General features: G+C 56.0%; 1 protein-coding gene across 2 annotated transcripts; it reads right to left on the bottom strand.

Annotated features, from left to right (window-relative positions):
* Positions 1-1,010: 1,010 nt before the first annotated feature.
* On the bottom strand, positions 1,011-27,177 carry LOC104481146 (protein argonaute-1). 2 transcript variants are annotated; one of them, XM_086764922.1, is made up of 19 exons: positions 27,065-27,177; positions 18,233-18,416; positions 17,334-17,454; positions 17,019-17,200; positions 16,571-16,707; positions 16,302-16,436; positions 15,912-15,999; positions 14,359-14,506; positions 13,902-14,021; positions 12,938-13,060; positions 12,292-12,425; positions 10,820-11,004; positions 10,493-10,652; positions 10,113-10,203; positions 7,943-8,137; positions 7,682-7,816; positions 6,676-6,777; positions 5,661-5,860; positions 1,011-5,255 (listed from the first exon to the last, which is right to left on the bottom strand). In XM_086764922.1, the coding sequence occupies exons 1-19, from the start codon at positions 27,087-27,089 to the stop codon at positions 5,147-5,149; spliced, it is 2,574 nt and encodes an 857-aa protein (XP_086621048.1). In that variant the 5' UTR covers positions 27,090-27,177; the 3' UTR covers positions 1,011-5,146. The 2 variants fall into 2 exon arrangements, with proteins under 2 accessions (XP_086621048.1, XP_086621047.1); XM_086764921.1 differs by having other exon boundaries at positions 1,011-5,248; positions 5,691-5,860.
* Positions 27,178-27,871: the final 694 nt, after the last annotated feature.

Here is a 27,871-nt window from a genome sequence, read left to right as displayed (position 1 = left end):
GCAAGCACTTCTGTTTCTGCAGCTTTGGCCACTGTAACCAGAACCAAGGGCCAGGGCTCAGATGCCAAAATAACATTTGAAACCAAGGCGTCTGACCTGTTTTCCAGGACTTCAGAGCCAGCTGCACAAGGCACAATTATCTGTTACACCTCTCACAGAAGCAGTCTGCTTGAAACTGCAAAAGATTTCTAATATACAGTAGGATTTAAAGAAAAGGTGATCCAACACTAAAAACAGGAGGAGACGCGCAGAGTCTGTACCGACGCTCAGTTCAGTACAACACGTTCTGCTTGCCGCAGTTCAAGTAAATTAGCCTGTGATTATGTGCATGCCATTAGCAAACGCTTCCTTAAAATTGCTAAGCATTATTCAAAACCCCACAGTTACAGCTCCGCTGCTAAATAATTCACCGTCTAAAGGTATGTCAATGCACATTTGCAAAGTAAAGCACAAGCAGATCCAAAGAATCGGGAGGACTGCCAACAACCTCCAGCGTGACCCTCGGACCCAACCGCAGAGGACGAGGACGTTTGCAAGGAATTCCAAAGCTGGGAAACATAAAACATGACGCAGTACAGAAACCCAGAGGACCAAGTCTAACCCCGATCCAAAAGGGGTCTGAAATCTGCCCTTAGAGCACCTTGGAGCCAAGGGCCTTTTACAGCCCCCAAAGCACGTAACGTAGCTGGAGCAGCAGCGTATTTTGATGTACACTGCGACATCTAATAACCCAAGGAGCTCCAGCGAAGCCAGTTCTCAGATGGACGACATTTTAATACAAAGTGGAATTGGCCACCATACTCCAAGAGCTTTAAGCACGTATTTGTTCGCTGAAGTGCTTCTCATTAAACTGAAATCTGGAAAGTGAGGGGTTTTGGATCCTCCACTGCATCTGATGCAATTCAGCTACAGTCAGCTTGGTTCTCCCCAAGCCCTCCTCGAGCGAACGGCCGGGACCGCGTGCACACAGCCTTCCCCACACAGCCCGACTCAGGAGTGTCACCCCAACGTATTCACATTGCTTTTATTTAGGTTTTCTGCCAACAGTTACAGAGTAACAGACACTTGGGACTGCAAAGTCAAAGTTGCAAGCAAAAATCAGGACCAAGGCAAAAAAAAAAAAAAAAAAAAATGTCCACAAAGGCAATCAAAGCAAATCAAATATAAATACAATGTTCTGGAGCTCTTTAATCATACCGTTTTCTTCAATAAAGAGGTGGTTATGATCTTATAGTATTTTCTTTTGGCCTAATCCAAGGATTTTGTTACTCTTTCCCAGTCTTGATTCCACGCATACAAAAAAAAAAATTGATATTCAACCTTTAAAATATAAGCCATATTTTCTTAATAAAATAAGTTTTGTGCTGCTGCTTGTTTAGTAAGTACTGTACATCAACTGTTCATGTCTATTTAACAAATGGACCATACAGAGTTCAAGCTAAAGCAAAAAAAAAAAAAAATAAACCCACAAGAAAAATAACCCAGAGTGTCCTGTAAACACCCTACGTACAGTTCAACACTTGCTTGTATAAAGGAGGTACGAAAGGGGCTAGAAACCGAACACAAAAGCACTGGAGTCCCGTAAATTTTCTTTCACAACTATTGAAGTGCAAATCACTCAGGCAAGATATGAATTTCACTTGTTTATTGCTGTCCTGCTGTCTGGCTTCCCTTCCTGAATCACATCTTTATTTCACACTGATTTTCCAAGAAGAAAACCTTTCCACGAGGCAACGCTGAATGCTTGGGCTTTTTGACACTAGACATCAGGTCGTACGCTTGCGAATACCAGAACACCCCGACCGCCCCTGGAAGCTGGGGGGAGAGGGCTGCCCTGCCCTCCCGCTCCCCCCGTTACGTTCGGATAGGAGATAAGGGAAACAAACAGCATTCAACAACCGACAGGTAAATGAAAGTTACTCCTCTTCCCACAAAACTGCGTGCACCCGGCCATGTTTCCAGTTGCAGAAGGAACGCGTGAGCTTGGAGAAGGCAGAGACTCGGGAGCCGTTCGGGATGTCCGTGTGGGGGCTGTGGCTAACTACAAATCCCGACACGTGGCTGGGTGAACACCTATCTGCTATGGATAGCAAAATGCACAGCACCTCAACATGCAGTTATTCGTTTGCATCTCGGAGAAGAAAAGGGTAGAAATGCTGGATGCTGGAGCCGCGGAGAAGGTACAGTGCATAGTCCGTCATAGAAAACATGCGGGTAACTCAAACCCCTTCTGAATTTCTTCAAAATGGAAAGAGGGTTTAAAGGGCACAGCAGCTACCGAGTTTGGCTTTTTTGTTTATTCAAAACCATGAAAACCCAACGCAGAGGGTGAAACAAGGGCAGAACACGATCTGCAAGTCAACAGCTGAGAGTTTCAGAAGCTGTGAAGCTTTTGTGTAGTTAAAATTGCTGTTAAAGGTAGGTGCTACATCAGCAAGTCTTCATTCATAGTTTTCTAGGAACAGCCACCTTACAAATGAGTGCAAATCTTAAAGGTCCATTTTACATTTCAAGTCTCGAGGTTAAAAAAAAAATTGTTACAGAGCAACAAGCTGTTTCTGTAAATGCCCACACTATCTCTTTTCAAATGGTTAAAAATGGCACGTGCTATGCCACAACTACTAAAAGACATTTCAGAATTCTAGACCCAACTAAAACACTAAAATAAAAACTAGAAACCAAAATACCTTTGCCCCTCGCTGCAGAACAGCAGCCAGGTGCTTCCCGTTGTAATGCTGGTGAACAAACCGATTTGCAGAGAGAACCTTGACCTGAACCCCTGTTTTATTCTTAAGGAGGGGCTTTCTAACACAAGGTGAGCGGGTAGAGCCCCTCTGAGATCATCTTGCTTTCAAAGAACACAAGCCAGAGTTCTGAGGATGAGATGGAGAGGTGCTGAATTTGTGTCACTATGCAGGCACTTGTGTATAGGAATGTAGGCTTCTCCTGTTGACGCTTAGTGTTGACGCACTCCCTACTCTCTAAAAGCCTTCCTAGGAGTTCACTGCCCTACTGACCGTGAATAGTTCCTGGTCTCCTCCCCGTCACCTTGCAGAGATACAGCAGTGGAGGTTGACACAAGGTGCAAAGGAGAATATGAACCAAATACTGTAGTCTTGAGGAAAAACAGGACCGTGCTAAACGTAGGATCTTCACAAAACGTGACATCAGTGGGCTCAGCACTTAAGTTTGCATAGCATATTGATGTCTTCATTTTTCACAAACACGTTGCCCAAAAAAGAAAACGGGTAGAGCGAATTCCCGGTGTTAGGACAGATCAACGGGCCAACATGACCAATGCGGTTTTCACGAAGGCAAGGCAAGTTTGAACGTCAGAAAGTACAAAACAAAAAGGTGTGCTTCTGTCCACGCGGGCTGACGAGGGGCAGTGCTTGCGGTGGATCTGTCTGGGAAACGCGTTCACATTTGGCAGTAAAATGACAACAGAGCTCTTCCTTTTAAGAGCCTGCTAGGAGTGTGCGCATCATTTTTTCTCTTGAAGGAAGCGCTGTGCACACTTTGATATAGAAAAACCCCAGGTCATCTGCCCACGTGATATTGGTAATGAGTTGCTAGTACTGCCCCGCTGTGCATAACGGTCACTGTGCAGCAAAATGAGTCTGAGAAGCAGTCACTATGTTACTGTAAGGAAAAAGGCTTTTTTCCCCGTTACAAACACAAATCAGGAGGAGTTTCCTCCCGTGACAATAACAAGGATTTCATCATTCTGACTAAGGAACAAATCTGGTGTGCTTTCAGAATAAAAAACCCTGTGCATGAGATCGCTGATACCATGACACAAAGAGCAGCAAAACCTAGCAGCAGAGAGGGTGACATTTGGAGGTGCTGGAGTTGGGGTAGGTGGTACTTCAGAAAGCAGCCGACCCAGGCAGAGATGTGCCGAACGCACACGGGAGACGGGCGCTGAGGAGTACCCGGCGCTGCACGGACTGCAGTTGGTAACACTCATCGGACAGGAAACGTTAGAAATCTCTGGCGTGAGCGCACAGCCTCAGGAAGTGCTGTGATGTAAACTCCGAGAATGTTAATGACTTGTGTATTTTGGCAACAAACTCAGTATCATATAAAAATAATGTTTAGTAAAAAAAAAAAATCCCGGTGTCCATCATAAAAATTCAGGAAAAAAAAAAAAAAGAAAAAAAAAAAAGAAAAAATAATCAATAGCGATTTCTGTCCTCATGGGATGAAGATGCCCCCATTTGTCAGAAGCAGTTTTAAATAACAAGTAGTACATTGGAAACAAAAATGGGTCAGCAGCCATTAAACGTGTCCTATATGAAAGTGCACATCTTTCAATGGAGTTTAACCACCACGAGGTCGTGATCTAACACAAACTGCAACTGAGGACCATAGAAATTAACTCCTTCCGATGGAAATATGGACCACCATCAAGACAAGATTACTATTTTCCTTACAGGATTAAAAACATTGAAATTTTGCAGCATCATAGTAAGGCACTCACCCATGGAAAAGTCTGTGACTGTTGCTTCAAATGGCAGCAGCTAACTAGCTTTTAACGCAAGGAAGACAGTTTTCAGTTCTGAGCTAAGTGCTAGGGTGCCTTACATTATACGGGGGGAATTATTCAGGGGCGGGGAACTGTTAGTGTTAGAATTCTCCTATAAACTAGTTGTTTTTCCCCTTAACCCATTAAAGCATCTCATATTCTAAAATATTAGTTTTATAAATCTAGTCTTCTGTTTTAAGGCTCTAAAAATCCCCTCCCCCCAACCCCCACAAAAAATACCTACCAGCGCCTGGTGGGCAACGGAGGACCAAATCCGCCATTTCACAGTCAGGAGTCTATAGTATTGCATCTTAAAAATGAAAACCTGCTTCCGCCTCCTGGGAGTTTTATCCCTTCCTTGAATGCCTTCATGTGTTTGGTCAGGTCAAAATTTTGCAAAGCCAGAAAAATTAAAAAAATAATCATCGGTCTCTTCCAATCCTACGAAGGTGTTGGATCTTTCTGTCCGGTGGTGCTGGTCTCCTGCCTCGAATCGACGCTGCCTGCCCTGCAGTGATTTCTCATTGGAAAAAAACCAAGGTGTCCCAATGCTTCCTTTTTTGTATGGCTCCTACAAATCTGAAAGCTTTCTTGAGTGAGGTAACAAAAGTTAGGCTTTCAAGCAAAGTACATGGTACGTAAAGTGTCCTGATGAACCTGCACAGCCTTCGCCAAGGCCTGGGGGTCTCTGCCGTTGCTCTGTCCAGATATATGGCTGCCCTCGCCACTGAAAATCAAGGAAATCACTGCATAATTATTTCATATTTCCGCCCCCCCCCCCGGAACACTGAGAAACCCCCTTGTAAATCGGGGTCTGTGAGCGCTGGCGGCACAGGGAGGCATCCCACTGCAGCGCACGCGGATGCTGCGCATGCCAGCGACCGTGCCTGGCACTGCAGAGATTCCGTGGCCGGTAACGTTCAAACACCCCAGGGATGCTCCTCCGTGCCCGGGATGGGATTTAACCCTCCTTTACCCCGGTTCCCCCTAGGCTGGGACCTAAGAGGATGCAGGTCTCCCCCCTAGGAAGGGTCTGCTGCAGCGCTGCTCTGGCACAGGCACTTTCGAACACCAAGGCAGGGTGCTGCTCACGGCCCCTGCCCTCCTGGGGCTGCAGGCAGAGCCCCCTCACCTGTCGTGCTCCTTGTCCACGAGATGGTACCGCGCCCTGAACGCCACCAGTCGGGCGTAGTACGCCGGGGCCGGGATGGAGACCGAGCGGGTGCAGCGCACGTAGGTATGGCACAGCTGGTACGTGAGGATCTGCAGCTCATCCGCGGTGAACCGGTTGTCATCCCACAGCACGTAGTAATGGGATGGCCGGCTCGTACCCTGGGAAGGAGAGGGGGCTGCGTGAGAGGTGCTGCCTGCACCCTCAGCAACCCCTCCCTGACCAAAACGACCTGGGAGACAGCCTGGGCAGGAGACGTGCCCGTGCTTCCCTCATTCGAGAGCCCCACACGTGCACAGGCACCACGAGGCAGGAAAGCCCTCAGCACCAAGGTGCACACCAGCACTAACGCAGCTGCCCCGTGCCAAGGCACTGCTGGTGCTGCTGCACTGCCGCCACCGCAGAGCCCACTGCATCGCGTATCACACCGGCTCCCCACCAACCCGGGCCAGCTCCCCGCTGTCCTTGCAGGGGGAGAGGAAGTCAAAAAGCCTCCTTTGAGGAAGCAGCTGTAGATTAAATGAGTGCAATTTTTTCAGTCCAGTTTCTGACTAATCTTGGCTGCCTGAAGAAAAGCAGCTGCAAAGAGAGCCGCCTGCTCCAGGGATGGCTGGGCCCCAGCTCTCCCACCCACGGCCAGACAGCAGGTCCCTGCTGACGACCAGGCGCCCCAGTGAGCCCAGCATGCTCAGACGCCAGCTGACAAGCTGCTGAATTGGCCACTCTGAAGGAAGAAAACCTCACAGGACAGATCCTTGGCTCCAGGAGAGGAATCGAGTATGTGTCACATAACGCAGCAGTGCTGCCCAGCACCTGCTCGCCAAACCACCACAACGGCAGCGTGGATCGAGCTGCCCACGTCCCCGGTGCTGAGGGAGGCTGGGACAGGGCCGGGTCAGACGCACGAGAGCGCGATCTGCGCCAACCACCGAAGAAAACCAGCAGCATCACAGCAGCCAGCTCCGCAGCGCGGTACCTGAATGCCTGCATGGCTGCACAGGTAGAAGTCGAACTCAAAGGGGTGAGTGATATTCGTATCCACTGTTGTTCCTGCTGGGATGTTCCCGCTCTTCCCAATCTACAGAGAACAGAAAGAGAGATACAAGCACTGCAGAGTTTGGTTATTTCCAGTTGCCCATACGCCGTCTGTAACACACTCGCCCTGCTCCAGGGCCACGGCGCAGGGTCCCCATCTCAGCACCCTAGTTTGAAAGCACCGTGCAGAGCCGCTCCCCAAGTGCCCAAGTTAAGGGGGGACAGAAGGAGCTCATCCTGCTCTGCTCCCTGCCCAAACAGGCTCGCTGGCGTTTTCTGCTAGCATCCACACCAGGCATGACACAGAGATAGAGCAAATGGCATCAGAAAGCAAGCGGGCAGGGTGAGGGCTGGCCGTTGGCCAAGCCTGCTGCAGAAATGAGGATTAAGTGAGCACAACTCCAGGATCTCTGTGGAGAGCGTAAGCTAGAGTCTCTGCCACAGGGTACTGGAGCTTTTGCACCCTGCTCAAAAACTGTCCTCAGTTCCTAAGATTAATTCTTCATGCTCAAGTAGAGCCAGTCTGGTTAGACTAGATCTAACCATTAAATTCAGACCAGATCTAGGAAAAGCTACAGCAATCAATGTTACTGCACAGCACACATGAACAAGCTGTGAGCAAGCAAGGGGTTATTCATTCTGTCACGTCAGCGGCTGCAGCTATCACCAAAACAACAGATGTTTTCAAGCTGACAGAGGCTATTTCAAGAGAGTCACCAGGATCATCAGCACCCAGTAACTCAGAATAACAGCAAGCAGCTGTCTGGGTTTCGAGAAGCAGCCTAATCCGCACGGATGCGGGAGTCAACCGAGTAGCACGTTTCATTCAAGAAAGAGCTCTCTGCCTGCCAGTGGTGAGCTTTCCCCTTGGCAAAGTCAGGGCTGGCTCTTTCTAAAGGCCAGGGATGACTCAGCCGCCTCCGGCCCTGGCACCCCGCGGCGCTCACCCTCTCGTTCTTGTCTGCGCAGAAGAGACGGGTGTGATGTCTTTTCTGGACGACGATGTAGGTGATGCCAGGCTGGTAATCCTTTTCCAGTTTGATGCAGGCATCTCGGATTGCTAGGAGCTCATAGTGAAGGATCTGGAGAGACAAGCACACACCGAATGAGGGAACACGTCGGCACCCAGCCGTCCATGTGCACCTTTGGGGAAACCCACAGGAGCCAGCGCAGCCCTGCTGGCCAACGGGCACCCGAGGGGTCCTCACCTGTGGGAGCTGCCCCTCGGGAACGCCGTCGCGATAGAAGATGATCCTGGTGGGTTTGAAGCGGGTGGATTTGTAGAACTGGATGAGGAGCTCCCTCACCATGTATGACAAGTCCTCGATGATTTCCTGGCGAGGACGCTGCACACGCACTGTGGCACAGTACCGGCTGGGGTGGGCGTCCATGCTGCCCACAACCTGCAGGGACAGAGACAGGCCAAGCCCACACGTTACAACAGGAAAGACGGAGGGGACGTGGGACATTCCCAGCCTCTGCCTGCTTCCAACACCCACAGCTGGCAGGGGACAGAGCACCTGAGCTCATAAACAGGACAGCAAATATTCTGCAGGCAACTAGCACCCAAAAAGGACATCCTCTGGTTTCACACCCTGCTGTGCCCTTTGTGGTGTTTAGGGGAACTTCCAGTGAGATAACTCGGCTGGTGCCATTGAGTGACGTGGCTGAGGGCTGCTGCTGCTCTACCCCAGCTTCACCTCTCCTGCCCAAAAGCAGAGGGGTGAGGGGTGAGCAGGGCTGCCCTTTCTGCCTGCCTAAGCCCTTCTCCCTCCACCCCTCACTCCAGAGGGTTTTGGCTTCCATGAAGGACTGGACTGTGCGACTCCAAACCCTGCTCTGCTGTTTCACCAGGGCAATGACATCCCCAGGTACAAAACCCCACCTGCAGCTGCAATGCTGCTGCTGAGGTCTAAACCACAGCAACACCGCTGCTACCTGCCCTGCCCCTCCCCGGGCTGCCCAGAGACCCTCTGCCCAAGCCAACGTTTGCAAAGAGCATCTGCCGGCATCGCGTCCCTGCCCTCGCGCAGCCGCAGGCAGTGGAGCTGCCCCAGCAGGCCACGGTTCCGTCGGCGCTGCCGCCTCCGAGGACACGGCGGGGTTGAGTCACCGCACGGCAGCCCTCAAGCAGGGAGCTCCTATTGCAGCTGGGCGCTCTGCAGGGGAGACCTCAAAGACAGCAGGGCAAAGAGACCCGAGAGCAGCCGAGCTCGGCTGTGACGCAGCGCTGGGGGTGCAGCGTGAGTCATGGGCGTCAAAAGAGGTGCTGAGCCATGCTAGGAGACAAACACCCTGCTGCTCTGGTGCACCGCATGGTCCACATCCCTCCGAGCGGAGGGAAAGCACCGCAGACCCCACATCCTCAAGTGGCGTAGAGTCTGCTGGCTCTGCGCTCAGCATCAGTTTCACTTTTGCTTCCCAAACGGAGCTCTAGGGTCTGGGCTGCACCACCGGAGCTGATACACTCAACAGCTATGTTTCCTTTGGCCTCAGCCACAGACGCCCTTCTGTTGTGTTATTAGCAAGGACGGAGGACAAGATCAAGGCCACCTGAAGGCTCTACTCTTCTCCTCCCCTGCAGCTTCAAAAAAGCTTTCATAAAAATTAAGAAAAAAAACCCCACAGTGATCCTGCACAAAAAAAACACAGAAGATGTTTTCAGAGGGAAAGCGCCGCCGCCAGGAAACAGACTGTTCTGTCCCGCCCACACCTACAGCAAACAGCCAAAAATATTTCCCAACCCCTTCTAATTAAGAAAAAAACCACTCCTCCAAAGATGCCAAGGAAAACCTGAGCTATGAGTCCTGGAAAGTGAAGAACTTAATAGGAAAACGCTGACGTGTTTAATTAAAACAGACGCTACGAGAACCTGACACTCTCCTTCACTGCAACGAGCAACACCTTCCAGCCTGACAAAGGGCGCGAGCTGCCACCCAGCCTCCCCGGCACGCGAGCAGCACTTCACTCGACGGATGCACATTATTCATTTGTGGTGAAGGGAAATTCTCCCCCCTAAAATGCTCTGAAGCAGCCCCGCCACCCCAGTTGTTCCCATCTCTCCCGCCCAGGGATGACTCTGGTGAGCTCGAGCACACCCCGTCCGACAGCGCTCGCGGGGTCCGGCACATCACGAGCCCCATCTGCTGGCAGCTGCCAGCCCTCTCAGCGGCTCCCCAAAACCGCAGGAGGGGTCTGGGGACCCACCACCCTGGGAGTGGGATGGAAACGCCCGACAGGGCACTGGGCCACCCTGAGAAGTGTCAGCACAGGGACAGCAGTGGCACAGCCCCTTTATAGATGCACGAGTCACGTTTCAGCTCCTGCATCCCTGCAGGGCTCTCGGGCATCGAGCCTGGCCACAGACAGGGAACTTACAGCCGTTATGGAGGGCTTCTTCCCATCTCCTGCCGGTGGGTGCGTGACATCGGCCCCGAGGAAGATCACCGGCTGCTGAAAGACGGCAGAGCTGGTGGGAGAGAAGAGAAAGCAGCAGTCAGCCTTTTGGAGCCATCTCGGGGCGGCGCACGGCCCAACGGAGGTGAGCAGATCACACAGAGGGCATGTCCTGACCTCCAGGCTCTGGCCTGGGCACATCACATCATTACAAGGCGAGACAGTGCAAATCTACGTTTTAAAGAGCGACTTTGTGCAGCAGACCACAGGGCGCCTCTTCCCCGGGTAAAGCCAGGTGGGCAGCACCACGAGGGATTTGGGAAATAAGCCCCAAAGCTGCAAGAAAGAGCAGCCATACGAACCGCTGGTGAGGCACAAGGATGTTGTTGATCCCGCCAAGCTTGACGTTGATCTTGAGGCAGAGGTTGGAAAGGGTCTGCGGGGAGGTTTTCACCACGTTCTTGACCTGGACACACTGCGTGGCCATTCCCAGGAGGGTGTCTCCAACGCGCTTCACCTCGGCTGTGGGCAGAGGAACCAGATAAAGACAGATGCAATCAGCAACGCACCGCTTGCAGCGGCATCCTTGGAAACAGGGAGAGAAAGCACAGCGGGAAGAGCAGAGCCAGCCCTGCTGAGCCAGAGCACAGCTCCTCTCCTGTCCCCGCTCGCCCCTGCCCCAGACGCACCGTACACCGGTGTTTTCCCTGGCAGGATGACAATGATGAGCTGAAGCCCTGAATAGGTGTTCTTGAGGTGCCGAAACATGGGCTCCACGCTGTCTGCACCCTGGGCGTATTTACAGAAACAGGGCTGGCCTTGGATTGGCATCCCTGCATCTTTGGAGATCTTGCGCAGCTGGTCCGTAAAGTTCCTGTGCCCGGGAGGAGAAGCAGTCAGCCCTGAGCCCTTCCGCACAGCAGCTCTGCCACGCACGCCGGCCGCCGAGCAAGGTGCAGGGACCCACGGCTGGAGTGCTGCGGCGCAGGACAGAGACAGGGACATCGCATCACCGCGCTTGCGCTTTTACAGCATCCAGCAAGCGCACGGCGCAGGAGACGCAAGATTAACAAGTGTTAGAGCTGAACCGTCCCCTCCTGGTGCCCTCTTACCCAGGTACTGACTCTTCCTGAAGGGACAGAGCTGTGAGCCATTCTCCGTTAGAAAGCTGGAGAAGCGGGAAGCAGACCCGCTGCCTGGGACAGCTGATTTCCAGGTGATTTGCAAAGCTGATGCGAGCCTTCCCTTACCAAACCAGACAAAATGCTCAGCTACACTCCAGATTTTTGGATTGCCAAGGACAAATTTGATGCAGGGAGAGCTAGAGGGAGCACAGGGCTCCCAGCTCTGCTCCAACGGGGTCACAGCAGGAGTGTGGTGTCACTCCCACCTCCACCCACCTACTTCAGACGCAGAGACTCTGAGCTGCTCCAATCCATCCCGAACATTAACCATGCCAAACACCCAGACGAGGCACACAAAACGCTTGCCTCAATGCATCCACTCTCTCAGGAGAAATCTGAGTCCCCAGCAGAACCCAAACCCAAAGTGACCATTTTCTTGAATCAAATAAACCGTCCCCACTCTGTGTCACTTTGTTACCAAAGCAGAGACTCTCTAAGCTACCAAAGCTTTTCATAAAGCCTGAAGACTTCTCTGCAAAAAAACCCCGTGGTGAGTTAGGATGCTTCCTACATGAATTACGTTATTTGAAGGTAGGGTATTGGGGAAACTTTTAATTAAACACCCCTCACAACCCCATCTCTCTGAGATTCAGCTTTGGAGAGTTCCATACAGCTTCAGAGCTGGCGGTATCTGATCGTGGACCGCAGCCACCTGCTACAAAGAGCAGATCAAGGAGAGCCTGACTGCCGGCTCACACAGGCTGGAGTGCCGATGTGCTCAACTCCAGCCTGGCAGGCTTTGCAAAGGCGCAGGGACTGTTTGCAGCCAGGATAAACAGTCAGGCACTCTGGATAAACTAACAGAAACAAGATGGAACACCCAGTCCGAACCTGGTTCAAATTTGTACCACGAGCAATTCGGAGCCAGCATTAACAACAAAGGATGTGCAGACTCAGGTTTGGAGCAGCAGGGTGGCTGCAGCATGAGCCACGCTTCCCAACATCATCCCACCCGTGCAGGCTGCCCCTTTCCTTACTTCAGCACCTCCTCTCGACACTGCTTCTGCGGGGCAAAGCAAGCAATCGCCCAGACTTTGATCTCAATGCCGTTGTAGAACTGCTTCCCTCGCATGTCCCACACGCCTTGGTTGGGAGTTGCAATGGCCCGGTTCTGCAAGGCAAACAGATGGTCAGAGCGCTGCCGCGTCCTGCCCGGCCCCACGCCGGCAGCCCCCGGGGAGCACCCGCACGGGCCGTGGTTGTGCTCCCCACCACAAAGCCGTACGCCCTCACCGGAGCCAGCGCCCTGCACTGCCGGGGTCTGTTGCAGCACTCGGCGATGGGCAATTCACAATCTCAGCTCCTCAAAGGTGATGGAAAATTCACCTGAGCTGCCTTACCCTGAGCATCCCTCTCCCCCTTCAGCTCACTTTTTTGTCACCAAATGACTCTCGGCTACAACTTTCAGAAGAGTTATATTGCAAAAAAAAAAAACCAACAAAAAAACCAACAAACCAAACGAAAAAAAAAAACCCCAAACTCAAGGCACTCTGATAAAAAATTCCAGCTCTAACCTACAAACTTGAAGGCAGCACAACTTTTATTCAGAAACAGTGTTTTCTGGTGTGCAAGCATCTCTCTGCACAACGCAGCCCAACACCCAGGCAGTGCAGCCCTGCTTACCCTGCCTCCGTACTGCAGGATGGGCGCTGGCAGGACCCTCCCCGTCACCTCCGTCATGTCATCTTTCACCTTGATCCCAAACTCCTGAATGTACGGATCCAGGTTGTAGCTGGCGTTCTTCATCTGCAGAGGGAAGGAAGGGCCGTGGGAGGGAGTGAGACCAACCGCAGCATCCCACAGAGCTTCAGCTGGCCAGGAGACACGGGCATCTACAGTCATGTTCTCTACACAGCTGAAGTCCTCTCCGTAAGGGATGGGCAAGCGGTTTAACGCAAAGAGTCAAACCTTGTCCTCCAAACTGACCCACGAGGGACCTGATTTTTGAACACACTGACTAAGGCAACCGAGAGCAGAGTCTGCTCCTGAGATTTAAGGCTTCAGTGGGAAGGTTCAGATTAGCAAGAGACTCTTATCAAGAGTCCCAGAAGGAATATCAAATGTCTGCCTTCAAGAGCCCAGAGACATCGGTTTGGGTAACAACAGCACCATTAACCAGCTCCTGTCCGGCCGCTGGCAGAGCCGGGATCCCCTGGCTCGCCCCGGGCTGAGTCGCAGAGTTCCCGTACCGCAGCCCCACAACACAGTCACCAAGTACACCCAGAGCTGGAGTCATTTCTCAATCTTATTTTCCTGTGTTTAGTTCCAGCTCCCTTTGGGTCAGGTTCCATCAGCGCGAGGACCTGAATTTGCTGCAGACAAGTTTCCAGGGTCACTTTGAGCTGGGCTCCTCTATGCAAGTGTCCATTACACATACGCAAGCTTCTCTGACCGTGGATTCAGTGAGAAGATGGGGACAAAACCAAACCACTAACCCCACCAGCAACTTCTGAGCAGGTCGCAGCTCTCCAGTGCAGAGCACCTGAGGAGCAGGACCGCAACAAGGTTCATCACGGACATGACGCAGTAACCCACCATCAGAGCTGCAGCCCCAACCCCGTCCCTCCCAGGGACTCAGGCCACGTACCAGGCGACTAATTTCCTCCTGCCTGTCCGGAGCAGATCTGGCTGTTGCTTTTATCATGGTTGACGTTTGATTGTCTGTGAGCTTCTTGATGCACCGCTGGCCTGCCACGATGTTGCACACCTGCACAGTAGGGGAGAAACAGCAGCCAGGCGTTAGGGGCAGGCGAGACACGGGGAACCGCGGTGGAGCTGTCCCGCGGACACGGCACGCGGGCCCGGCAGCCAGCCCCACACCGGAGGTGCCAAGCCTGCAGCTGCAGGAAAACGGCATTTTTACAGCATGGTCTCCTCCCTCACTTACTAGAAGCAGCTCTTGCCGGGGCAACACTGATGCAATTAGTGCCCACAACACATCAGCTGCAGAATATCTTCATGCATCTGCCAGCAAAGGCCACTTGCCTTTGCTTTGCACGGCGCCCAAAAGCCGGGGTGCCCAACGGTGCAGAGGCAGCACTCACCTCCAAGGGCAGGTACGTGTGCTTCTGCTCCTGGCCAACCTGGAGGCAGGGTAGGTGGGGGTATTTCAGCTGCAGGTTGTATTTCTGCTTAAAGTACTGAGCCACTGTGCACTCCACTGTCTGACCGCTCTCCAGCTGCAGGGGAAACCTGGCAAAGGCAGGACACGAAGGATGCACCTACTCAAAACAGACACTGCCAGACCTCAAGCACTACTTACTCCGGCTCGGAAGAGAGGGAACTGGCAGGCTCCCACTCCAAGCTACCATAAAAGAAAATAAAAAGCAGAACAGTGGTATTTTCAGACATCAAGTCAGGAATACTGTGACCCCAGTGTGGGACTGAGGTGCCTAAATAAAGCTCTCCCTCACTAATCCAGCTAATCAGGACAAACGTTTATTGCAGGACATGCCAGGCATGCCACTGCCAGGTACATAAATACAGCACACTGGCACTCAGGAGAGCTTCTGTGCTTGCTGCCCTCCCTGAGAGCTGAGCTGAGCCCCAGGCAAAGGTTAACTGGCCTCTCCCAGTACAGGGCAGTGGCTTCGTGGTGGGCAGAGTGCAGGGGGCAGGAGGGGTGCATCTCCCTTCAAAACCACAGGAAAAAAAAAAAAAAAAAAGAGAGAAAAAAAAAAATCAAACTTCCCGGCAGCAGAGCTGAGGGGTGCTGCACCGTCCACAGCCGGAGCGCGTGATACCCAGCCTCACCCAGCACCAGCTGTTCCCAGCCCCATACAGAGCTCTGTGAAAATGAAGAATTGACCCGATATTCTTTACGGAGCCAAAATTAGCCAGGCGAGCCAGCCCGAGCGCCCTGGCGAGGCACATCTTCCCCCTCCCTTTTTTTTTTTTTTGTTACTGTTGGCAAAATTTCTGAAAACATGGAAGAAACCTGGGGGACAGACAGCCTGAAAAACATCCTCCCCTCCAGCTTCACTCAGCAAGCACAAGCACAGCCCCTCCTGCCCCGGCACTGTCCCCACCTCTGCCTGCACAGGGAGGTCTGGAGGGTCCGCCTGCTCTCCCCCAAGCCCCGTTTTGCTTCTTAGCCTCCCCAGGATCAATTCCCAGGGCAAATCCCAGTGCTGAGCCCTGGAAACTGTTGTGGGCTGTGGCACCACCCCTGCAGGGGGCTGTGGGGAGCACACGCTAATAATTTCAAGGCAGGGAATCGCTTTATGCCTCGATAAAACTTCTGCTTTGGCAGTGTCTATTTTAAGAAAGAAGAAAACCAAATTCGGAGGTAAAAACTAGGACAATTCCTGGCATGTCAGTTCCCGCCCGCTGCAGTGAGCCGCCTGCCAGACAAAGCATCCTCTGCACTCCCACCCTCCCCTGCATCCCGCTCGCCTTCACCATGCACGACATGGAGCTGCGCAAGCTGCTGCGCCCAAAACCGTTGCAGAGCACGAACACATTTCCTTTTGCCACGGCAGGAGTTTCTCTCCAGGAGAGCTGGAGTTTCCCGTCCAGCTCTCCCTAACGACACCAGCAGCTGCTCAAAAGGAGAACAGCTCAGATTTTTCCAAGGGCATCTTCCCACCCGCCTTACGTCTGGTGGCTGGCCGGCCGCCTGGTAACGTTACACACGCGGTATTTCCTCTTCATCTGCCCGCAGTGGGTAACCTCCACTTTCAGACCTGATGCAAGACAGAGAGACAGAGCAGAGTCACTAGGAAAGGGGGGAACGATTCCCCTTCGTCCAGCTTCCCTGGGACACCGCCAACACCTTCCGTAAATAATTAGCCGTTTGCAGAGCAGGCATGCCTGCAGACGCCTTGTGAAGCGCGCAAGGGAGGCAATGGTGCCCCTGGAGACATTTTAAATGTGCCCCCGCCATGTCCCCATCTTGCTGCAGGGGCTGGGTGGGAGACAAGCCACAGCTGGTGTCTGGGCAGTGCCTGGCTGGGGACAGGTCCCCAGCGCTCCCCGGGGGCTCTACCTTTGATCTCCTTGGTGAAACGCACTCTCTGCGAGTCCGTCAGGGGCTTCGGCTGCTCGTCGATGTTCCGGATGTCCAGCACCTCGCACATGAACTCAATTACGGGCTGGGCCTTATAGAAGGCGGTGGCCGACACTGTGGGACAGACACCACGATGCACCTCTGCTCTCTCCAGCAGATGGACCTGGCCCAAGAGCCAGCCAGATCCAGCCTCACCACACACACCCAGCCCCACCGCTGCAGTTCCCCAGCATGAAAAACACGTTTACCATCAATGTTGAGCATCATCTTCCACATGGCAGGCCTGACCGACTGGTGGAAACCAAACCAGACCTCCCTGCCGCCTCCCAGGGGGTGGTAATAACCTTCAGGGGGGGAGAAGAAGGAGCGGCCGACGGGAGTGTACCTGCAAACCAGGGCAAACCATGTCAAACAGCACATGCCAGTCCCACCAGCAGCCATCAAGAAGCACCTCCAGCCCCTCCAAGCCATCGCTCACCCCATTGGCCCTGTCACCCTGTTTGTTTCTTTTACAGGAGCATCCAGAGCGGTCACAGCAAGCAGCGTGGCAGGCACAGCCACCTCCTCCCAAAGATCATCAAGGCCAGTCCCAGCCACAACAGCCTGCCAAGGGCAGCCGGTCCCTCCCTGTCACGCTCGGTGCTCGCGGCACAGCCTCTGCCGCCCACCCGCCGCGTCGCCCCTTGGCGCAGGTACCTCATGGAAGCCAGGTGCCTCATGGCAACATCCAGCGCCTGGACGGACTCCAAGGGGACAGGGATCTGCCCGCTGACCAGAGCCTCGTGCAGCATGCGCCAGCTCACGATGGCCATCCATTTGATCGAGACTTTAAATATCCTGTCCTTGCCTTCCCCCGGGATTGTCACCTCAAAGTCAACCTGGGTGCAGAAGGGAAGGGGATGTGATCACGGCATCCCCGCAGGCGCAAGGGCCAGAGGTCGTTTTTACCCGGTCCTTCCCAGGCAGGAGGCAGGTCGTGCTGCCCACACAGGGCTCTCCACCCCCCCTTACCCGCTCGTTTCCAATGGGCAAGGCCGTGACAGTGTAGATGTTCTTCTTCCCATCGTAGACTGGCTTTCGGTCGCCGAAGATCTGCGGTTTGAAGTGCTGCACCATGTACTCCACGACTTCCCTACGCAGGTCAGCGGGGCAAGAAAGAGGGGCAGGAGGAGAGAAGGGCGACGTTCGTTTTGCCAGTTTCTTTACAGCCCGACATCTTCTGCGACCTGCCTGGTCCCGAGCCTCCCTACCCAGGGCGCTTCTGAGGGCACCAGAGAGCAGAGCCGGTGCCCCAGGGGCAGGAGAGCCCCATGACAAGCAGCCACGCGCTTTGCCCCGCAGCTCGGTGAACAGGCTTCAGCAGAAGGAGTTTACGCGGCGCACAGGAACGCGCACCCGCTAGAGCTGGCTGCAAACCCGCCGCGCGCGCCAGGAGGGCGAGAGGGAGCAACTCGCTGCCCACTGCTGCCAGGAGCATCGGCAGCATCTGCTCCCTGGCTCTCGGGCTGCAGAGCTACCCAGGCTGCCAGGGCAGGCAGGGACGGGCAGCAAATAGGACGTCAAAAAGAAAAAAAAACACAGAAAAGAAAAGCACACGATGGCTGAAGGTCTTGGGCTTGCTATTTTTAAATACGGGATCGTTGCCAAACTAGCACAGCTGCCGTGAAGAAGCAGGGGACTGTGCTGAGGTTTGGGACCTTCGAGGCGTCAAGGGCAGGAACCAGCGCCGCTGCACAAACATGGTTGGTGGGGTCCAGCCACCTGCGGACGCTGGGCAGCCCTGTGACCCCTGCCACAATGTCACCCCGATGGCTTCCAGTGGTGAAGACAGAGCGCCAGGCACTTATAGAGCCTCCACAAGGAAACTGGAAGTGGGGAACAAGCGCCAAAACCTCTAATACTTGCCTTACCTGTTGACTCTGCGCGGACATTTGTCGGGTTTGATATCCACTTCATAATGATACACATCAATCTTGGGAATGTCCACTTCAAAGTAGTTGGCCAAGAGCTTGATGGGCTTCCCAACGGTTCCTATCCCGGGCCGACGCGGCGCTTGAAATACCTGCTGCAAGGGTGGCAGGTATGCGCCTGCAGCTGCGCGGACAGAAAACAGGTCAGGAGGGCTGGGAGAAACCCCGTGCGCAGACAGACAACGCGCAGACACAGTGCTCCCCTTCACCGCATCCCAAACCGGGAGGTTTCCCACTACTCACGCTCCTGACGGGAGGCGGCAGTGGCAGAATTTGGACCAGCCCAGCTGGAAGCAGCTTCCCTGAGCACCATCCGGCACGCGCCAGCTGAGCAGTCGAAGGGCAGTGCCAAGCCCCCCGCTCCGCTGTGCCGCCACCAGCTGCGTGGATGTCAAACCATCCACCGGCAGACAAATCATCTCTGCTTTGCCTTGGGGAAAGGAACTCATCCGGGGCCACACGTGGCACCAGGATGGACCACGGAAGGACAAAGGACTCCTACCGCCCATCCCAAGCTTCAGAGCACGCATGTCCTGGCATACACGACACCAGTAAATCAATTCCCTGAGCAGATGTGGGGACAGAAGGCCACGTTCAGCTCCTCTGACACTGAAGAACAGGTTGTACCTAACGTCCACATTAAAAGAGCTTTGAAAGCGCCTGCTACGCTGCCGCAAAGCTGCAATTCAACTTCTGTTTCACACAAGAAATGTTGCAATATGCAAACAACCAGAACAGAGGCAAAAAACTCTGCAGCCCTGGTTTCAGAAAGCAGGTAGAGCCTCGGATCCGAGCCGAGAGCTCGCCACAAGTCTGCAGCAGCAACCTCTGCCTGACGCACGTGGGAGGTATCGGCACGCTGAGTTAGTGAAGAAACTCTTAGGCCAAGGCCAGCTCTCCCAGGGCTGTGGTGTGTTTTTATTGCCCATCTTCCCCGGCTCCTGCAGCAGGAATCCCTCCGGCAACATCTCTCTGGGCATCCCCAGGATCCCATCCCGCAGGACGGCGTTTGCCGACCAACAAGGGCAGCGAAGGCCAGGCATCGCCTGCCCCGCTGCACGGCAGTGATGGCGACATCAAAGCCGACCCACGCTGGGCTCCGGAGCGCAGAGTGCTTTGTTGTGAGGGCAGCTCCAAAAATAGTCCAGGTCTGACAGCTCCCCAGCGCCAAGCAGGAGGCGGCACCAGGCTTGCTGGGTCGCGGCGTGAGGAGAAACGGGACGCTGTTACAAACTCCAGAGAAGAAAGCACCCATCCAGCGCGGCCAAGGGGCTTTGCCACAAACAGAGCAGTCTCACCCCCTTCATTCTGCCGGTTGTGGCTGGTGGATACACTCTACCCTCACCTCCCCGCATTTTCCTCCAAATACGTCGCTCTTCAGCTTGTGGAAAACCCGGGCTCAGTTTTAGCAGGGAAGGGGTTTGCAGGCACCCTCTGCCCCTGTGCCAGGGCTGGGGTGGTCCTGCCGTGGGGAGCTCAGCCAGGACGCCCCGGCAGCACAGGCAGCCTTTGTCCCACAGCCAGGCCAGCCCCGGCCCTGGTGATTTACAAGCCAGCGCTGGCACAATGGGGAGGCTCTGCCCAGCGGGAGAAGGCGAGAGACCACATCTGCTCCGGGGAGAGAATTACAGCCCCACCGAGACACCAAGGACTTCTGCTGGAGGCGAAGCAAGGGGTCAAGGAGCCAGGAGCGGCTCCATCGCCTCCCTCCCCGCCGGCTTGCGTGGCGCAGGCTCCAGCATCTGCCACCTCCAATGGGAGAGCAGCACCGGCTCCACTGGCACTGAGCGGCAGGTCTGCCCCTCTCCAAGGGGATGCAACCCCCCAGGGACTTGCAGACCCACACATCTTCCCCTCCATCCTCCAGCTAATTCCGACTCGCTGCCGGAGGGAGGACGCCACACGAAACAGGAAACACGTTATTGGGTCTGCACTACGCGATTATTTAACTGCTAGATTTTGCAGGGCAACAGCCCGCTCTGGTTTTATACCAGTTATTAACGATCGTGTTTGGAACTCCAGGTCGCAGGATAACTCCAGTCCCAGTACCGGAACTTTCCTTTTATCCTTAACCGCTCCCCAGTGTAATTCTCAATTGCTGTTCAGCAAGGAAAAAAAAAAAAAAAAAAGTCACATTGATGAGGAAAGTTAACTCCAGGGAAGCTGCTGATAAAAAACAGAGAAAATTAAAAACAGTTTGATGAAAACCTCCTATGAATTATGGTGAGTAGTGAAAAAAAAAAAAGATCCCAAATCGCCACTTCAAGCAGCATGGGCCCCAAGCCCATGAAGAGGGAAGTACTAGTTTTTGCACAAAGCTCATTATACAGACTTACTAACGAAGCTGTGGAGACGGAGCGATGGATACCAACACCCGGCCACAGGACTGAACTGCAACCCTAACCTGGCAGCACCCTTGAACTCAAAGGTATCTGAAATATCGCCAAAGCAGCGGTCAACACCGCTGCTCTCCGAGGCAAGATCTGCCCTTCCCGCCCCGTTCCCACTTTGCCCGTCTCCACCTATCCCAGTTTGCGTCTTCTGTCTGTGTCTCAAACACCGGGAGGTCTCAGACAGCTGGGCCGGGTGCGGGGAGCGCAGCGCGGGGATATTCGGAGAGCTCCATCTGGGTGGCCAACTGTCCAAGGCAGCCCCGAAACAGCGTCCCAGCTCCTATTTCAGCTCCGGAACACATGGTGCTCTTAGCACTCCTTTCTCCCATCCACTTTCTTGCTAAATCCAAATTTCAATTCCAGTCTAAAAATATCAAAAGCAGAAAAACAGAAGAGCAGCAAACCAAGCTTCAAATTTGCTTTTTCCTTTGGCGCTCCATCTCCGCAAGACGCTTCCTGTTGATGGAAGGCCACCGCGCCGCAGGACACCAAGGGGACGGGATGACACTCGTGAGCGTCCAGGAGCCGAACTGCAGCATTAACTTCTGCAAAGTCAATTCCTGCTCTGCTCTTGCTTCTCCGCTGTGGCAGGAGCCTAGGAGCTCCAAAATTTGCCGAGAGCCCTGAGCCTGGGGCTAACCTGGCCCCAGCACCTCCTCGGACAAGGCAGCCCGGGACTCGGAGCAGCCTGACGAGCAAGACAGGGATCTCGGGGGCTGACGCGGGGCTCGGAGCCCCGCGGGCACTGGCAGCTGCTCTGGGGCAGGGCGGCTGCGCGCCTCCGAGACAAACGGCTGCGCCGCGCTCCAGGGGCAGCTCATTTTAAGAAAGCGATTTTCAGATGAGCTGCTCACGGCGTAATTCGTGTCTCCACACGATGAACATTTCTTGGCATTCGCCAGCTCCCTGGCTGCAAGCTGATGCATTTTTAAATCATGGTTTGTGATCAAAGAGGTATTTGCCAGCGCTGCTGGAGCCTCCGGTCCCTGCTCTGCCTTTCGAGCGAGAAACCACGCAGCCCACTTGCAAGACCTGCCGGAGGACAGCAGCTCTCCGCCGCCTTCCCTGCAACCGCATCAAGGCTAGCACCTGCAGCTTCTCGTCTTCTGGACCTTCTCACTCCCGAGATGATCCCGGCGGCCGCGCAGGAGCGGGACAGCATCTCCGCACGCCGACAGCGTCCCCGCGGACGCAGGGGATGCAGGGCAGCAGCCACTGCGCGGCAGCCGCCCCGGCAGCATTTCAGTGCCCGAGAGGAGCTGGAGCAGGTTCGGGACTGGCAGGAGCCACACTGCAGAGGGGAGACCGAATGGTCCCGCACCCATCCCATAACCCTGGTGCTGCACCGCTCAGCCCGAAAATAACACTGTGCCACACAAACCCTCTCCCGGAGGATCGCGGGATGCTTTATGAAGGTAAAGCCTCGCAATTAGGATCATGAATCACAGATGAAGGACTGAGCCTCCAGCAATCTAAAGCTGGCTCAGGAGTTTGATGCGAGGCACAAGATACTGCAAAGACAAGATCAGATAAACGGGAGCCTGGCTGGAGGAGCAGCACGGATGGCAGGGAGATGCTCCGCAAAGGCCAGGGCGGGACACAAGATCAGCACCGAAGATGGGAAAGTTCACCCCTGCGCCAGCTCAGAGGGTTTTATGTTGGCGACCGCAGACACACAGCCCTCAGACACGGCAAGCCAGAGCCGCCGCCTCGGCACCCAGCCCCAGGCTTGCTGCAGGGATCGTGCCGCCCTCCTGGAGCTCACCCAGCGAAGTGGGGAGCGATAATGACTTTTCCTTTCTAAATTACTTTGAGATACAAAAATTTTTAAAAAGCCATTATCTCCCAGTGCCTGCGCACGGCCTGGCACAGCGGTGCCTACGCGGGACACAGCTGTTTATAAGGGTGGTGACATGGGGGCAGCCAGCACGGGGAGGGGGACCAGGGGTGACGCTCAGCGCCCGACGGCAGCTGCAGCATCTGGGAGAGACCTCAACGTCCTTCGGTGAACACGCAGGCTGGGCTCACTCCTTCCTGCGCCACGTCCCTGCCCTGGGGCGCTCAGAGTCCCCCCACGATTTGCCTGGGTGCAAATCCTCCCAAAAATCACCCTCCAGATGCCTCAGAGGATGCTGTGCCAGGCAACACGGGGCAGCACGACGTGGCATCCCTGGGCACCTCGTGCTCGGACCGGCAGAAAAGGGACCAGTGGCAGAAGAAGTCTCATTAAAAAGCGCCCCGAAGCGCCCGGAGACAGGGTGGCTCCTGCATACCTCGACTCTCCATGGCGAAGCTGCACAGGCTCCCACTTTGTCATGTAAATGCGAGCGCCCCGGGCCAGGGGCTGGAGGGCGAGTGTTGTTCCTGCAGCACAATGCGGCCAGTGAGCGGGATGAAATCTGCCAGCCATTATAAATTCAGCGGCCCGGGAGGAATCACGGACTTTCGCACACAAAAGCCGTGCCCTGGGGACGCACCGGTGGCGGGAGCATCGCCGCCACCGCCAGCCCTTCACCATCCCTTCTCCGGGCGCCCGCGACGCACCAACGGGCAGAGACGGCGGCGAGGGGAGCGTCGCCAAGGTGAAAGTCTGTTTGGGGTAATTAGCGCTGGAATACGCTTTGTTTCTATTATTTATTGTAACAGCTGGGGAACACGACCCACTGCCCAACAGCTGCTTGCGCCCGGGCAAAGCCGCCGGTGAGACGGCATGAAATTACCATGTCATTTAAATCCTCTCCAGCGCCGTATTCAGCCGAGGGGCCGCGGGAACGGGGCCGAGACAAAAGGGAGTTTTATTGCGGTGGCAGCAGACCCGCGACGGCCCCCTCCCCATGCAGCCGGCCCCGCCAAAACACAGCCGGGAGTCGGAGGGAAGCAAGCAAGGCCACGGCACACTAAACAGCGCCAGAGACGCGGCGTGGTCCATCCTCACCCTGAGCCATCATCTCCCACCCTAAACCAGCCCCAGAAGCCCCTCAGAGAAGTGAAAGCCCCTCGTCGGGCTGCAAGCAGCAGCGCCAGCAGGAAAGGTAACTGCTGACGGGACAAGCAATTGGCTTTCCCAGCCTCCAGGCTCAACACCATCGAAACCGCCGGCCCTAAGCAGCGATCGCTGCTGTCCCACAAAGCCCAGACTTCAAAAAGCATCACCTCACCTCTGCCAACCCAGACCTCGCACCCGCCGCCTGCTCCTTCCCGAGTCACCGTGAGCACAACCAGGTCCAGGCAGCTCCAGCCCCTTTTTGGTTCCACGCTAAACTGAGTTTAAGTAGATCAGGCCCACGCCGGGCAGAGAGCTCCGGCTGCAGCCGTTGATGCGCTCTGTGCCCAAGAGCCCTTCTTCCGAGGGAAAGTCTGGGCTGCACAAGTGCTGCTCCTGCCCCACGTTGTGGCGGCTGCGTCCAAGAAATGTGCTAAAACAGGGTCTAATCTGGTTTACTACGGTGTTTCCCTCTGAAAGCAGTTTAATTCTTTGTATCCTTGATACCCAGCGCCAAGCGCTGCAAAGGGCACGGTTGTGCCGTGTCAAACCTCAGCTTTCCGCTTGGAAATCACAGGCGATGAACTTGAAAGCAGCAAGTTAAAAATCTGCCCTGATGCCGCCGCAGCCGAGGCCGGCGCCCCTGCACGCCAGCACGTGCAGTCCCGCAGCCCGGGCTGGGCCAGAGAGCGAACCGGCGGACGCTGCGACGGAGCGTAAGAGCAGCAAGAGCATCGCCACCTCCGCCGCGCCCGCTCACGGGGATTGCGGACCAGCTGCCTTGGCTCCAGGGAGCGCGGCGTGGTGATGGCAGTGGCACGGACACGGCTCGACCCGCGGTGGCACGAGCCAACCCGCGAGGTCTTGCTGAGCCAGCCCTGGCTGCCCAGCAGCTCCGTGTCCCTTTTTTTAGCCCCTCTGACGGGGTGTGAGAAGCACCCGGCACCGTGAGTGCCACCACCTCTGTCGAACGCACCGGGCGGCTTGTCCGGACAGTGTGACCCCGCACAGTTAGCCCAGGGTCCCTGTTGACAGCACCTGGACTGGGCGCAGCCTGACACCCCTCCTGCCTGCCCCGCGGGGTCTCTCACCGCTCCCGCAGACCTTCCAGACAGCAGCCAGGGACGCGCAGAGCCAGGAGCGGCAGACAAAGCCCCCAGCGCCAGAGGGGACGGGACAAAGACGATGCTGGCTCCTCTCCGCGTCCCACCACGGCCCTGCAGAGCCACTGGCCCAGGGCTCCCGGTGAGGAGGTTAAAACCCGCAGGCAGCTCCGCCACAGATCACCCTGCTGAAAAAGCCACGCTTTTCTGCCTGATTTGGCTTCCTTTTAACATCTGCCACCATAATAACTTGTCCCTGTTTTGTTCTTCCCCGGGTTTAGAGAGAGCCTATATGAAGTGTTTAGAGATAAACCATACGTGCTGTGTCTCCAGGCAAGGTGCTTCTCCCAGCTTTGTTTCTTGATATAATCCCGTCCCAGAAACAGGCACATGCGATTTCATGTTTCCTGAAGATAAAGAGATCCAACAGACGGAACAGCTTTGGGGTTTTTGCAGGCTTTAGCACAGGAAGACAACGGTTAAGATTAACAGTGTTTAGGAAGTTTGTGAGGGACAAAGAAAACTAAAAGGAGGGGGGAAACCGACTTCAGTTTTTAAAACCAGTGCACGCATGCTTCCTGGAGCCGTGCCTGCGGGTCAGAAGACGCCCCAGGTTCCCTCGCCATCTTTCCAGGCATCTTCGTGTTGGGTGAAGGCACACGATGGGTTTCTGCTTTACTAACCTGACAGGTCGCAGCCCGGCATCGCCAGAGCTCGTGCGCGAGGCTCAGCACTGTACCTGGGGTCCGCTGGCAGGCAAAGGGATGCTAAGGCGGGGGGGATGCGCAGCGGCTCCCGTGACACGGGGTAAACGTCTCCCTGCAGGCACGGTGACCCAGGCGGGAGCAGACATCCCCCAGTCAGATTTGGGGAGGAAAGGGGAAAATCCTGAGAGCACAGCATCAGAGCCCCGTTCCCAGTGCAAACCCCACCACCTCGGGGATCCCTGAACCGTCAGCGGGACCGAAACCCAAACCCAAGCGTGGTCCCATCCCATTGAGACGTTGTTTTAAGCACCTCAACAGAACGAGCAAAGGCTGGCGGTAGGAGGGTGCGGGCTAGGACAGTGTTATCTGCGTCGCCCCGATCGTTGGCAAAGCCCACGTCGCCCCCGCGCAGCTGCCAAATCACGACTCCCAGAGGCCAATAAATCAGCCCCAAACACAAAGCGCCGGCAGCCAGCAGGTAACACAGACGCGAAGAGATCACCATGCTGCACTTAAATACCGTAAGGAAGGACCAAAGTTTGATTGCAGCAGTCTTGTGTCAAAACCTCACCACGCCACCGCATTACAGCGGGCGGCACACTTGCCAGCACGAGCTGCAAAAGGCCAGTGGTTCCCATCGCTGCCTCCTCTCCTCTTGCCTTATTTTAGACACCAAAATGGTGCAAATTAGAGCAGCAGTAGTTCGTGATGCTCACGTCGGGCGAGCGTCTGCTGACGCGATGGCCGCATGGGCGAGTTTTGGGGAGCAGCTCCCCAAATCCCCGCGGAGCAGCCCGGCACCGACAGCACCGTCGGTCGCTCTCATCTCCAGCCAGGTGCGGGGGTACGCAGGGGTACGAGAGGTCTCTGGAGCGCAGCCCCCACGGCCCCTCGCTGGCAGCCGGCTCCACGCATGCCCCGGTGCGGGGACAGGAGCCGCTTCGTGCTGTCACGGCCGTGCAGCATCGCTGGCCCCGCACCAGCTGCCAGCTTGCGCCCCGCTCCCCGAAACACCGCACCTCGGGGGAACGGGGAGCTTGGAGGGGGGGAGAGCACACGGGGAGCTGGGGGGATGCCGCTGCCGCTCCTCTGTGCGGAACAGGCCCTTGGCACAGGGCTCCGGGCGGCTCTGCCCCCCACGGGCCCCTCCGTCCCCCCCGCTCCTGCCCAGGGCCCCCCGGGGGACCCGCCTGTCCTCTCCCTGCGCCCACCCCGAAGCGGGGCAGCCCTGCAACCCCCACCCGACGCCCCCAGCCCCCCCCACGAGGGGGCTGCAGAACGGGGCAGCAACGCTCCCCGCACCGCCCCATTGCAACCCCCCCCTCCCCGCACGGTCTGCCCCTCACCGCTCAGAGCACCCCCGCACCCCACCGCGGCCCCCCCGCACCCCGCATTCCACGGCGCAGCCCCCCGCTGCGCATCCCGAACCCCCCCGCCCCCGCGCAGCTCCCCGTTACAGACACCCCCCCTCCCCGGCACCCATTGTGCACTAACGCCCCCCCCCCGCCGCCTCACCGCACAGCCCCCGGTGCGCGCTCCTCGCCCCGCGGCGCGCAGCGCCCCGGCCCCCCTCCCGCCACCGCTACCTGCTCCCGCGGGTCCCGCTTCCATCCCATCCACGCGGGCGCCGCTCCGAGCCGGGGGCCGCGGGCAGGGGCCGGGGCCGGGCAGGGCCGGGCAGGGCCGGGGCCGAGGCTGCGCCGCCGCCGCCGCCGCCGCCCGCAGCAGCCGCCTCTCGCCGCACCCCAGCGCGCACGCGCCGCCCGCCGCCGCCCGGCCCCGCGCCCAACAAAGGCGGCTCCCGGCGGACCCGCCGCCATCTTGGGCCCGGGCGAGGCGGTGCGGCGGTTACCGGAGCTGCTCCCGGCGGGCGAGGGGCACCGGGGAGGCGCAGGGGGGGAGGACGAGGAGGCACCGGAGGGCGGCCCTGCGGGGGAGTCCGAGCCGGTGCCCCGCCGCGGCCCGGGAGCAGGGCAGCATCGACCACCCGCACTCGGGCCTGGCCTCTGGTCCACCGCTAGAGACATTTTTTCGGTTCCCCCCCCCCTTTTTCGGCTTATTTTGTGCTGCCAGGCTGAGGAGAAAGCGGCAGAGGAATCAGTTCTCGTCTTGGCAGCTTTTATTCTTTTATTTTATTCCTAAGATGCCTCGCAGGCCAGGAGCAGGGCAAGATGCCCCCACAGCCCTGCTCCATCTAAACCCAGCAAAAATGGGCAGAAATGCCCCGTTTTTCACCATAATTGTTAGAATTGCCCTGCCCAAGGAGTGCTCGGGAGTAAAATCACTGATCCCATAGCATGTCTTTGATATCAAAGGAGCATTGCTACAAGACCGTGCTAAACAAGATGGGGTTTGTAATCCTCATCTAGATTGTGTGAGGCAATGGAAGAAAA

This window comes from Chlamydotis macqueenii, chromosome 22 (genome assembly GCF_036417535.1).
Source record: "Chlamydotis macqueenii isolate bChlMac1 chromosome 22, bChlMac1.mat, whole genome shotgun sequence".
NCBI classification, from domain to species: domain Eukaryota; kingdom Metazoa; phylum Chordata; class Aves; order Otidiformes; family Otididae; genus Chlamydotis; species Chlamydotis macqueenii.
Note: the sequence above shows the minus strand (reverse complement) of the source record. Positions and strands in the feature narration are given on the sequence as shown.